At 46.1% G+C, this 14,175-nt stretch overlaps 1 protein-coding gene across 3 annotated transcripts in view; it reads right to left on the bottom strand.

Moving 5' to 3' along the window:
• Window positions 1-14,175, bottom strand: part of LOC121271773 (caspase recruitment domain-containing protein 11-like) — a 112,409-nt gene that overhangs the window by 74,071 nt on the left and 24,163 nt on the right. For all 3 annotated transcript variants that reach the window (XR_005941756.1, XM_041178032.1, XM_041178033.1), the window contains exons 3-4: window positions 11,833-11,970; window positions 1,906-2,231 (exon numbers count right to left, since the gene is read on the bottom strand). Coding sequence is in view for 2 of the 3 variants with exons in the window: in XM_041178032.1 (XP_041033966.1) it covers window positions 1,906-2,231; window positions 11,833-11,970 (464 nt within the window). In the remaining variant the exon portion in view is untranslated. The remainder of the gene's footprint in view (window positions 1-1,905; window positions 2,232-11,832; window positions 11,971-14,175) is intronic.

Raw genomic sequence — 14,175 nt, 5'->3', positions numbered from 1 at the left:
GCTGGATTGTTGAAAAGGAAGACATCCGTTGCAGTGCTCAGAGCGAACACAAGGTGGTGCCCAATCCTCTGTCACTCCCCCGACTCAATTGCTGTGCTCCTCGACAACAAACCAGTGCCAGAATTAAAGAGCTGCACAGCATGAGTGATGCTAGATCTGGTTGTGCCATTTCCAGACATGTTCTCTCCACTAGCACCTTCGCTCTCTCGATACAAATTTATCCTTCTGTCCATCGCCCTTCAGGCTTCTGTCCCCCTCCCTGTAGCGCACAGAAGTGGTATTGGATTTTTAGGAAGCAGATGTTAAGCCTGACCCTGACCCCACCTCTTTAACCATGATGGTTTAGGTCAAGCCTACGCTGAATAATATCATGCGCCTATTTGCAAAGCCCCCCCCTAAAGGGCCTTAGTCCATCCTTACACCTTTAGGCTCTTCAACGTCCCACAGCCTTGCTCATGACAACACTCAGCAGGCGGGTAACAATGTGAATTCCTGATAGGCTTGAAGCTTTTTGGGTTAAAAAAATTCCCCTAGGCTCGATTTGGCACCCGAACTGGTAGGCCCGAATTTGGGCCTCAGGCCTCACTGCTAGATGTGGGCACAGAGAGCTTCTCTGTAAAGGTTAACATTGGGATAATTCTGGGGTGCAGAGGGGAGGGGTAACAGGCTGGGGGGGGTGGGGGGTAGTGGGGTGGGGCTCAGTGGGGGCGAGCGGGGCCGGCCAGATAAGGCCCGCCCAGCATGAACCGTGCGCTGCGGAGCTCACCACTGTCTGGACCAGGCCAGAGCTGCCTCAGGGAGCTGAAGATTAAAAAAAAAAGATACAGGATTTTAAAACGTTAAAAAGACATGTTCCCCCCCCCCACCCCCCACCTCCCCCCCATGTGACTCTGGGCAGGGACATGTTATGAATGAAATGTTCACATTTTAATTTTATTTCCCTTTTGGAAACCTTTGGGTGAGGTTTCCTGAAAAATCCAAAGGCCGCTTGGGCCTTGTCTCCCACCTGCCGGCTGGAAGGGTGGACGGGCAGCGAGAAGGTTCACTCAGTTGGTAACTAAAGGACCTTAATGGGCCCATTAATTGTTGGAGGGCACCCTGCCGATGCCTGCATGTGCCAGCTGACCAAAATATCGCGCGAGCGCTCGAGGACATCGTGTGTCATTTGACGCTGGTTTGGGTCAGGTGGGCACCCACTTGGCAAGCACAATATTCTGCCCAGGTCCCACCTCCCGGTCATAAGTTTGTGGGTTCAAGTCCCACCGGCGAAACGTGAACGCAAAAGTCGAGGCTGGCGAGGCTCCCGGCGCGGTACTGAGGGAGGGCTGCACTGCCTGAGGTGCTGCCTTTCAGATGAGCCATTAAACCCCGAATCCCTAGCCTGCCCTGGCAGTATTTCGGTGAATGGCGGGGGAGCTTATCCCCAGTGCCCTGGCCAACATTCACGCCTCAACCATAATCCATTAAAATATGGATCTGGTGATTGGATCAGTGCCTGTTTGTAGGAGTTTGCTGCGCAGAAATTGGTTGCTGTATTATGACAGTGACTACATGTCATGGGCTGTAAAGTGCTTTGGAATGTCCTTTGATAGTGAAAAGTGCTGTATAAATGTGAGTACGTACTTTATAAGCCGTTATATTTCGGCAAAATTTCAGGGTGGAGAACCAGCAGTTTCCCATGGAAACATAGAAACTAGGAGCAGGAGTAGGCCATTCAGCCCTTCGAGCCTGCTCTGCCATTCATCATGATCATGGCTGATCATCCAACCCAATAGTCTGCTCCCGCTTTCTCCCCATATCCTTTGATCCCTTTCGCCCCAAGAGCTATATCTAACACTGGGAGTGTGGAATCAGCCACCATCTGCTCTAACACGAAAAGGAAGTCCTGCCGCTCTGGCATCTCACCTCAAGCTGAAGCACCCGGCTCCTCATCACCGCCACACTCTTCTCCTCGTTGAGCTGGGCATAACGCAACGCCAGCAGGTAGTTGTCTTCCTTGATTTTGTTCAGCTCATTGTTGTAGAGGCTGAATTCCTCCTTCAGCTTGCTGTAGCGCTCCTGGCAGCTCCGCAGCTCCTCATTGTGGTGGCTGAGCTGCTTGTGGCTCTCCTGCAGGGCCTCACACTTGCCGTGGAGCTTGTGGATCTCCATGTCCTTGGCCTTCAGTTGCTGCTGCAGCTTAACTGCCTCATTCATCAGGAACTGCGTCAGTCCTTCGTAACCCTCTTCCACTGTGGAGGCAGTCATGTGGGAGGATAGACAGAAGAGTAAATTAATAACACTGACAACCTTAAGGGAAACCCTATTGGTCACTGCTAATATTATAATAGCCATGGTTGAGTGCTTTAGTCTTGTCAAAGCTCCCCTCAGTCCCATGCGGCTGATTTAGGCTTTAACTGAGATGTAAGCATAAATTTACAAGTTTAAGTCTTGCGGTCCTGTGGTTATGTGTCAGCTGAGGCTCAGTTGGTAGAACTCTGCCCCCTGTGGTAGAAGGTTGTGAGTTCAGGTTCGACTCTCGGACTTGAGGAGAGAAATTCAGGCTGGCTGTCGGAGTGCTGCATGGTCATGGGTTCCGTCTTTCAGATGAGACACGAAACCGAGGGCCCACTCGCTCTTTCGGGTGAATGTAAAAGATCCCGTGGCACTATCTTGAAGAAGAGTGGGGTAATTATCCCTTGTGTCATTGCCGATATTTACCCATTAACCAACATCACAGAAAACAAAGGTTGTTATCTCTTTGCTAACCATGTTCTGAGCAATTTGGCTGCCATGTTTCCTATAGTACGTCACTAACCACACAACCAAAGCACTTCCTTAGCTATAAAGCACTTTGGGACATCTTGTGGTCATGAGAGGTGCTATATAAATGCAAGTCTTTCTTTGTCTCATGAATATGCTACAGATTGCATGTCTGCTATGTTAGAGGCACTTACCACTAATCGAAGATCACACTCTGGAGTGTCCGGAGCTCAATCCTATTTTTGTGTGAAAGGTTTGCAACGAGTTTTCTTCAGTCGTAGAGGAAAAAAATCCCTGACTGCTAATCACGACCCTGTTAACTGTGCAGACATTCCTGCTCAACTTTCACCTCACACACCTTCAGTGCAAGAGCCTGCACAGTAAATGGTTAACATTACAAATCCTGTCCTTAGAATCTAGCCCTGACAATCGACATGAATAGGCAGGGAAGTTCCTTCCGTTGTTTGCCATTGAATGGGATGTGGGTGCAATTGCCAGCCCATCCCTCTGGGAAACAAACGCTGCTCTCATGACTGATCTCTTTCATCTGTTGTTACCACTTCTCCAAACTCCCTGCCGAGACTTGCAGGATAGATTCCAAAGCCTCCGCGGCTGAATCCCAGATCTCGAACTGGGATAAAGGGAGGCAGATCCGGGATTGCAAACTCAGGGAACCGGATTCTGAGCCTCCTGGAACATGGATTGAAACAGCCGCCAGTACATGAGGGCAGCTTCTGTGGGGATGCGGGGGTGGGGGGGTGGGGGGGGTGGGGGGGGTGGGTGGGGGGGTGCGGGGAGAGAGAATCAAAGCCTGACGAACGGTTAAGGCTGGTGGACAGGCCAGGAGCCTCAGCGGCAACTAAAGAAAACGTGAAACCTCATCCACGGGCAGGATGAGGTTTCATGTAGGTTTTTAAAAAATCTTAATAAACCTTTTGTGAAAATTATGGACATGCCCCAACTCATGTGACAGTATCACATGACGGGCGGGCGCATGTGGGTGCGCTCCCAATTGGCGTCCCCGCTGGGTGGCTTAATTGGCCCACCCATGTAAAATGGTGCTGTGCCCCCACTCGGGGATGCTGATCGGAAGCGTGTCCACATGTGCCCGCTCAACTACTCCCCAATGGGGGAAAATTCAGCCCTGTGAGTGTGAATGTGAGTCGCGATTATTCCCTCGAGTTTTGAATTTGTTAATAAATCCTAGTTTTGTTCCACCTTAAAAGAGTTTGCTGTGGGGTTATTTTTAACATTGGACCTTATAAACCGGGGTTTGTGAAACATATCACGGCCCATTTCAACCGGGGGAAAGGTTCTAAAGGAAACAAATTAAATTAGGGATTAAAACAATTGCTGTCACGGGCAGAAGAGGGGAACAGTAATAATAATTCAATCCACCTCGCACTCGAGTCCATAACATGACCATATTACTACGTGTGGAACTGTTTCAGTGACCACACATGCAATAAGTACTTCACTGGATGTAAAGTGCTTTGGGAGGTCATGAGGGTGTCAACGGCGCTACAGAAATGCATGTCTTTCCATTTATAACATGGAGAAAGACCAAGAGAAATTAGACAAAATGGGCCCTTTAACTCCTGCATAGAGAACAGTCCCCAAATTCAAAACAAGTCCTTTGGCTTTGCCTTCGATGATAAACAAATAGGTAATCATTAATAAGCCCCAAAGGGAGTTCAAGAGAAACATTTTACCCAGAGAGTGAAGTCAAGATTCCTTGAGCTAAGCTGTTCAGGACAGGATGCAACAGGCATGCATTACAGGCATTCCTGCCTCAACCTGTCATCTCCCAGCAGGCCTGCTCACTTGAGTAAAGCCAGAGTTTCACTGAGATTAGTAATTCCCCCAGGGATACATCTCCTCTGACAGAAACACAGATTATGCTGGATCTCTGGAGCAGCTTTCTGCTTCCATTATGGACTGGCAAAGGATTTTCATAGCCCAAGTGATCTCTGACCAGAATCTAACAGCACAGAAGTAGGCCATTCAGCCCATCATGTCTGTGTCTGCTCTTTGAAGGACCTACACAGTTTAGTTTCACTCTCCCTGATCTTTCCCCCAAAGTCCTGCAAATTTCTCCTTTTCAAGTGTTTATCCAATTCCCCTTTCCAAGTTTCTGTCGAATCTGTTCCCAACATCCTTAATAATCCTGCATAAAAGTCATTATCCTTCTCGCTGTTCCCACTCGTGTAAAGGTAGAGAAAGAGGGGGGTCAGGTTTAAAGTCATTGGCAAAAGAAGCAGAAATGATGTAAGAAACTATTCTCCTACTCAGCGAGTGGTTAGGGTCTGGTATGCGCTGCTTGAGAGTTTAGTGGGAGGCAGGTTCAAGCGGGTCATTCAAGAGGGAATTAAAAGATTATCTGGAAAGGATGAACATGCAGGGTTACGGGGAGAAGGCAGGGAAATGCCAGTGGGTCGGTTGCTCATTCAGAGGGCTGGTGCAGACACGATGGGCCAAATGGCCTCCTTCTGCACGGTAACAATTCTGTGATTACATAAGAACATAACATAAGAGCATAAGTACGAGGAGCAGGGGTGGACAATTCAGCGCCTCGAGCCTGCCCTGCCATTCATTACGATCATGGCTGATCTCATTTCAGCCTCAACTCCAATTTCCCACCCTCTCCCCATAACCTTTCAACCCGTTACTAATTAAAAATCTGTCTATCTCCTCCTCAAATTAATTCAGCGTCCCGGCATCCATTGCACTCTGGGGTAGTGAATTCCAGATTCACAACCCTTTGAGACAAGTAATTCCTCCTCAACTCTGATTTAAATCTACCAACCCTCAGCCTAAAACTCTCGTTCTAGAATGCCCCACAAGGGGGAACATCCGCCCCACGTCTACTTTGTCTGTTCCCTTTAGCATCTGTGACCTCCCCTCTTGCTTTTTTGCTGATTATCTTTAATCTGTGCCCTCTGGTTACTGACCCTCCTGCCAGTGGAAACACTTTCTCCCTATCTACTTTATCAAACACCTTTATTAAACCTTCGTATGCAGTGAGATCTATAATTCCCCGAAATTTCCTTTAAATAGAATATTTTATTTTTATCAACTTGTGTGTCGAGGTGATAGAGGAAGAGGGACAGAAAATGTTTATGTTTTGGGAAAAAGGAGAGACTTATATTTATTTAGCACCTTTTGCAACTTCAGGACACCCAAAGCAGTTTATAGCTAATGAAATACATTTGAATTGTAGTCGCTGCGGTAACATAGGGTCACAGGAGGTCACAGAGAGAGAGAGAGAGGGGAATGACAAATTGTGCTGAGAGGGAAGAATGGGCCTTGGTTTAACATCTCAGCTAAAAGGTGGCACCTCTGGGTGCAGCACTACCTCAGCACTGGACCTTTGTACTGAAGTCCTGGACTGGAACTTCAACTCAGAGCCATGGCCAACATAGTTAACTCTCACCGAGTCAGTCCTGAGTTTCGGCAGACCTGCATCTGAGCATTGTCTTGTGTCACACAAGAACACAAGAAATAGGAGCAGGAGGAGGCCATGTGGCCCATCGAGCCTGCTCAGCCATTCAATAGTCATGGCTGACCTTGGGCTTCATCTCCACTTCCCTGCCCATTCCCTATATCCCTTACTTCCCTAAGAGACCAAACGTCTGTCTATCCCAGCCTTGAATGTATTCAGTGATGGAGCATCCACAATCCTCTGGGGCAGGGAGTTCCAAAGATTCCGAACGCCTTGAGTGAAGTAATTTCTCCTCATCTCAGTCCTAAACGATCGGCCCCTTATCCTGAGACTGTGCCCCTGTGTTTTAGACTCCCCGACCAGTGGAAACGATCTCTCAGCGTCCACCCTATCAAGTCCCCTCAGAATCTCGTATGTTGCAATAAAATCACCTCTAGCTCCTGTAAACTCCAGTGAAAACAGACCCAATTTACTCAGCCTCATCATTGAACAATCCCCCTCATCCCAGTTTAGCGAACCCTTGCTGTACTGCCTCCATTGCAAGTATATGCTTTCTAAATTATGTAGACTAAAACTGCCCACAGTATTCCAGGTACAGTCTCGCCAAAACCCTGTACAATTGTAGCAAGACTTCTTTATTCCTGTACTCCAGTCCCTGTGCAATAAAGACCAACATGCCATTTGCCTCTCTATTTGCTCGCTGTACCTATATGTTAACTTTATGCATTCCTTATACGAGCACCCTCAAGTCTCTTTGCACGTCAACACTTGCAAGTTTATCAAAAATATTCCGCTCCTTCTATTCTTCTGGCCAAAGTGGATATCTTCACACGTCCCTACATTATAGCCCATCTGCCATCTTGTTGACCACTCGCTTAACCTGTCACGTCACATGCGGAACTTAGGAGGAAGTCATTCAGGCCCTGCAGCTTGCTCTGCCATTCAATAAGATCATTGCTGATCCGTGTCCTAACTCCATCAACTCATCTTGCCTCCTTGTTAGACCTGTCAGTCTGTGAGCCTCTGGTATGTATTAGCCTTGGCTCAGTTGGTCAGCAGTCTCGTCTCTGAGCCTGAAGGCTCCGGGTTTATGTCCCCTTGTAGGACCTCAGCATGTAAATTTAGGCTGACACTACAGTGTGCCCCTTTGAAGGGGTGCTGCATCGCAGGAGGTACCGCCTCTTGGTTGAGACGTTAAACCGAAGCCCCGCCTTCCCTCTCAGGTGAACTTAAAAGATCCCATGGCACTATTTCAAAAATAAGCAGCTGACTTCTCCCAGGTGTCCTGACCAACATTTATTCCTCAAACAACATCACAAAAAAGCAGATTATCTGGCTGAGGGATGACCTGAGAGAGGTCTTTAAAATGATGAAAGGTTTTGATTGAGTGGATACAGGGACAATGTTTCCTCTTGTGGGGAAGAGCAGAGCTAGAGGCCGTCAATATAAGATAGTCACCTGGAAACTCATTGGGGAATTCAGAAGGAAGTTCCTCACCCTGAGCGGTGAGAATGTGGAACTCGCTATCACAGGGAGTGATTAAAGTGTAGATACATTTAAGGGGAAGCTAGACAAGCCTATGAGGGCAAAGAGAATCGATAGATTTAGGAGAGGAGAGATGGGGTTCAAGTTTTTTTAACATTCATTCTTGGGATGTGGGCATCACTGGCGAGGCCAGCATTTATTACCCATCCCTAATTGTCCCTTTAAGAGTCAACCACATCACTGTGGGTCTGGGGTCACATATAGGCCAGACCAGGTAAGGACAGCAGATTTCCTTCCCTAAAGGGCATTAAAAAGCCAGATGGGTTTTCACAACAATTAACACTGGTTTCATGGCCATCATGAGACATTTAATTCCATTGCTATTTTTTCATTGAACTTGCCATTGTGGGATTTGAACCTGGGTCCCCAAAGCATTAACCTGGGCCTCTGGATTACTAATCCAATAGCAATACCACTACACCACCACATCAACAACCATACAAGTAGAGGCTGAAAGGCCTATTTCTGTGTAATGCTTTGTAATCCAGGTTATTACCTCATTGTCCTTTGTGGGAGTTAACTACACATAAATTGGCTGCTGTGTTTCCTACATTACAAGCAGTAACCACACTTTGAAAATTACTTCTTTGGCTGTAAAGGGCTTTGAGATATCCAGTGGTCATGAAAGGAGCTGTAGAAATGCAAGTCCTTCTTTCATTTTCCTTCTACGAAATGATTATTAAATAAAGACACACAGGCAGGCTGTCTGACCTGGTCGGTGGGCTTGGCACATCACAGGAGGAGGGCTTGGGTCACCGAGCTGAGGCACTGGATATAGATCATCCATGATCCATTTGAATGGCAGAACAAGCTCGTGGGGCTGAGTGGCCTCCTCTCATTCCTATGGGTCTAGGATCCTACTCGCTCTTACATCCAATGGTGTCTCAGTCACCATGAACCCTAAGGATGTCAAATTCTTCACACCTACAGGTAATGTCAGTGGCGAACTTTGACAGTCAGTGGGCACTAGAGTCAGGTAGCACCCTAGAGAGCAAGAACCAACAGAAAAATGGCCTACCTACTTAATATGTTACTGCTACACAAAAAAGCATCAAGAGCCTGGGGTAGGATTGTCAGCTCTTTCAGAGTGCCCTGGAGTCTCAAACAAAACACAGGAATCAGAGATGTGAGGGATAGCCGGTTCATTGTTATGAGACTCCTTCTAAGAACTCCAATAAATTGGCCTAAACATGATTTCCCTTTTGCAAAACCATGTGGACTCTGCCTGATTGCCTTCAATTTTTCTAAGTGCCCTGCTATAATATTAGCTTCTAACATTTTTCCCTGAGGACTCTGTAAAGTATAAAGAAACTCTGGGGTGGAAATAACAATAGAGCAAGGAGCTGGTACGAAAGGGGAGTTGGGGAAGATCAGCCATGATCTTATTGAAGGGCGGGGCAGGCTTGAGGGGTCAAAAGGCCTCCTCCTGCTCCTATTTCTTATGTTCTTATGTACAGTTGAGATCTTTGGGTGTAAAGTATAAGAGTTTACAAAAAATAGTGTTAAGTTAATAGTAATTGTTCAAAAGGTGAGTATCCATTTACCAAACCAGGCAGCCGAAGACATTCAGTGATTCTGTGAACTGTTTTGTTGTTAAGCTATAGTTCAGTACAAAGACGAGTTTCCACCCATCCCTTATGGATCCTGAAGCAAAACCCTCAACTAGGGAAAAACCCAGCTCTTAAGTACAGGCTTCAATGAGCATCACCTGCTCTCAATTCACTCTTACAGGGACCTGCTTTTCTAATATTATCATTACTTACTTTGTTAACTCTTGTACAGTAAATATTTGTTTGTTTAAAATATGATAGCATTTGGTGCAATTCTTTCAGTTAATAACGAGAAATTAAAATTTCTTTTTAAAAATTACTGGTCTTCTTCGAGATCATAACAGTGTCAGATGTTGTTCCATTATACTCAACACAAACAACACCACCTGGAAGTCCCCCTCCAAGCCACTCACCACCCTGACTTGAAAGTATACCTCCATTCCTTCGCTGTCACTGGGTCAAAATCCTGGAACTCCCTCCCTAACAGCACTGTGGGTGTACCTACACCACATGGACTGCAGTGGTTCAAGTAGGCAGCTCACCACCACCTTCTCAAGGGCAATTAGGGATGGGCAATAAATGCTGGCCCGGCCAGCGAAGCCCACATCCCATGAATGCATAAAAAAGTGCCTTGGGATGTTTGAGTACATTAAAAATGTTATAAGACAAAGTTGTCATTATTGTTGAGAGGAGCGGGAACTAGAAGACCATGTGATGAAACCTCGAGGAAAAAGTCCAACCAGAATTGGCAACCCTAAGCCTGGGTGTGTGGTGTTCCCTCTGCTTACACTGTTAGCTGATCACATATCTTCCCTACTAGCCCATTTATGGGCCTATGTACCTGACAATATTGTATAAATGAGGTAGAAATGTATCAGGGGATGTGCCATGCCAAATTCTGAGCCGGCTTGGCTATGTGCCTCCAGGGACAGAGTGCTTGCTGCCAAATATCACAGGCCACCTGACAGATCAGCCCATTGGTGCTGGAACTCTCAGCTCATTATACAGGCCTGAAAAGCAGTTTCCATGGAACTGGCCCAATCAGGTCTTTGTTGGGCACCTTTAAACCCATGGTCACATTTGTAGCTTTGGAACACCTCAGACACTTGGGGTAATAATTTGAACAGTTCTGGTCTCCCAAAAAGCACAGAGAGACACTGGAGCTGGTGAATACAATGTTTATAAGAATCTTACCAGAATGAACATATGGATTAGGAGCAGGAGTAGGCCACTCAGCCCCTCGAACCTGCTCTGCCATTCAACAAGATCTTGGCTGATCTAAGTGTAACCTCAACCCCACATTCCTGCCTAACCCCTGATAACCTGTCACCCCCTGGTTAATCAAGAATCTATCTAGCTCTGCCTTAAAGATATTCAAAGACTCTGCTTCCACCATCTCTTGAGGAAGAGAATTCCAAACACTCTCAACCCTCTGAGAGAAAAAAATTCTCCTCATCTCTGACTCAAATGAGTGACCCCTTATTTTTAAACAGTGACCCCTAGTTCTAAATTCTCCCATAAGAGGAAACATCCTCACCACATCCACCCTGTCAAGACCCCTCAGGATCTTAAAGGTTTCAATTAATTCACCTCTTACTCTTCTAATCTCCAGTGGATACAAGCCTAACCTGTCCAGCCTTTCCTCATAGGACAACCCACTCATTCCTGGTATTAGTCTGGTAAACCTTCTCTGAACTGCTTCTAACACATTTACATCTTTCTTTAAATAAGGAGACCAGTACTGTACACAATACTCCAGATGTGGTTTGGAGAGGTTATATGGAGAGGTTATACCAATAAAAGGAAGGATTAGGCTGAAGGTCTATTCTCTAGAGGGGGAAATTAATGGAGGCCATTAAGATTGTGATATTGTAGCCTTGCTGATGATTCCACTTGTGTGGGAAGCCAGAACTAGGGGCCATTAATATTAGAAAGTCTATAATAAATCCAAAAAGGAATTCAGAAGACAATCCAGCAAAGTGAGGAGTGTGTGGAACTCACTGCCGCATGGAGTAGCTGAGGTAAAATCCCAAAATGCATCAAAGAGGAAGTTAGACAAGCACATGGGGGAGAATGGAGTAAAAGGATATGTTTATAGAAGGAGTCTCATAATGAGGATTAGATACCAGCGCACTACCAGACACGAAACAGTGAGAGATGGGGCACTAGATGGTGCATAACCAGGGGCCACCATTATCCAGTCATGGATTAGATAGCATGACAACACAGGATGCAAACCCTGCAATTCCAACCTCATTTTGCCAAACTAACTGTGATGAATTGGATGAAATTTGGGTCTGGTAAAATGGGCACAAAATGGTCTTGCTTAGAAACTGGGTTCAACTTTCAACTCTGGAACATTAACCAATCACCAGTATCCAGTGAATGTTGACAGAGTTTCCCTGGATTAGATTTACAGGTCTCCAATAACGTGTTGGATTAATCCTTAAATTCTGAAATTCAGTCATCTGTGAGTTAATTGATCGGTGGGCAATCCAATGGTTGATGTTTAATTATGGAAATATTTAGTTAGAGAAACAGCCAGTTACTTACCAATCAACACTGAGCAACATCTGGTTGGCTCTTTGCCCGTTATTAACTTGTACAGTTCAGCGTAGTAGAGTTCCAGGCTCTCTAGGAAGGCCTCATATCCACGGTTACCTCGTGAACGCAAAATGTCCAGAAGACGGCCTGCAAGCAGAAAGAGCTGTTGTTAAGGTGACGGAAAGGTCAAGAAGACAATTGGACCAGAGCCCCAATGCCAAGCTGGTGGATCCCAATACAGGCTCCATGACTGGCCTCAGTACCCAAAGACTGGTGAGGCAAAAGCAATCGAGGCAGGGCTTTCAATCCTTATTCACTACCCAATTATGCCAGCTGAAATGTGCGTGTGGGGAGAAGATGTGGGCAGAGTGTGTGTGTGTGTGTGTGTGTGTGTGTGTGTGTGTGTGTGTGTGTGTGTATGTGTGTGTGTTTGAGTGTGCATGTGTGTGTATGGGGACAGGGGATGTGGGCAGAGTGTGTAGGCAGGGGAAATGGGCAGATGGAATAGGCAGAGGGTGTATGCGCAGGCAGGGGGAATGGACAGAGTGTTAATGGTGTTAATCACATTGTTAAGATACACAGGTGAAGGGCATGGTTTAATTAAGTAGTTAGAACATGTATAAAGAGAGACTGCTGGGACACAGGCTGGGGGGTAGTAGGTAGGGAGCCATCATGTGTAATGCAGCATTTTGTAATTAAACCTGTTATCTAGAAAAGTATTAATGTCTAATTTCATACTTCTCCAACTGGCTTGGTATCAGGTTAACACAGGCGTATGCTTGGACAGGGGATATGGGCAGAGAGTGTGGACAATGAGTATGGCAGGAGGGTTTAGATGGTGGGTATGGACAAAGAGTGTGGCCAGAGGCTGTGTGTGTGTGTGTATGTGTGTGTGTGTGGGCAGTGCATGTGGACAGGATTGGGCTGGGCAATCTGTCAATACTAAGATTAAAGCAAAAAACTGCAGATGCTGGAAATACTCGCTAGCTGGGTCCAAATATTGAACCGAGCATTTAGGCAAGATCCCACATTTCACAGGGTCAAGGAGATGTCAGAGTGAAGGGAATACCAAGTCTGTTCAGTAAACCAGTAAGTTAATCATTGTCCTTGACCATGTGTCCAAGTGTAAGAGCTGACTGGAATGCAACATGTTATGTTAAAGGCTAATGCAGATCGCGATCAGTTTGTACAGTTCAGTAGGACTGAAGTGCCAAGGCTTCCAGCCAGGCTGCGCAAAACCTTACTTTCTCTCAGCCTTGGTAATGATGTGAAAGTGTAAGCTGTTTCTCTGTAAACTGTACATTAAGCAATCCTTTGTTTTATTAATTATGGTGGATTTGGTTATTGCTTTGCAGTTCCCCTCCTAATATCTCATTATTGCCTACATTACAACAGTGACTAACGCTTCCAAAGTATTTCAGGGGTTTCTGATTACAAATTCATGCCATCACTGAGACTGTCTATTTCCTCTCTTATTGTAACACCACGCAGATCTGGCCCTCCCTCATCTTATCTGTCGTTGAAACATTTGTCCAAACCTCCAAATTTGGCTATTCCAAAGCAGTCCTGACTAGTCTCCCAAATTCTACCCTCCATAAACTTTGGGCATCCAAAGCTCTGCTGTCCATGTCCTTACTTGTACCAAGTTTCGTTCCCCCATGCTCTCTGACCTGCACTGGATCCAGGTCGATCAAGGCCTTAATCTTAAAAACTTTCATCTTTGTTTTCAAATCTCTCCATGTTCTCTCTCCGCCACACTCCCCATCTCTGTAAATCCTCCCCAGCTGCACAACCCTTTGAGATATTCACACTTCTCCAATCCTGGCCTCTTGAGCATCCCTGATTTGAATCTCGTAACCCAGCACCTCATCCCCCATCGGTTTCAATAACTTCAACATCCCCAGCCCCTGCAATCTCTGGAATTCCTTCCTTAAATCTCTCCGCCCCCTAACCATCTCTCTGTCCTCTTTTCAGCCGTTCCTTGAAACCCACTCTCTTTGATCAACTTTTAGTCATCTGCCCTGGTATCCCCTAATGTGGCTCAGCATCAAATTTTGATTTATGATGCTTCCGTGATGTTTTATTAAGCTAAAGGTGCTACATAACTACAAGTTGTTGCTGTTGTGAGGTGCCATTCAGCCCATCTAGAATGTTCCTTCTGCAGACCATGCACCATCTTCCCTTTTCCAGGCCCCAACTAACCCCTACAGGGTGTATAATTCATTCCATTCAACATTATGACCAAAACTTCAGCAAAGAAGTTTCATAAAATATTAATAAGCTCGTAAAATTCATCATCTGTTGAAACCCCCATTCATGCCTTTGTCGTCTCTAGGTTTGAATGTTCCAACT

This window comes from Carcharodon carcharias, chromosome 31 (assembly GCF_017639515.1).
Source record: "Carcharodon carcharias isolate sCarCar2 chromosome 31, sCarCar2.pri, whole genome shotgun sequence".
NCBI classification, from domain to species: Eukaryota; Metazoa; Chordata; class Chondrichthyes; order Lamniformes; family Lamnidae; genus Carcharodon; species Carcharodon carcharias.
Note: the sequence above shows the minus strand (reverse complement) of the source record. Positions and strands in the feature narration are given on the sequence as shown.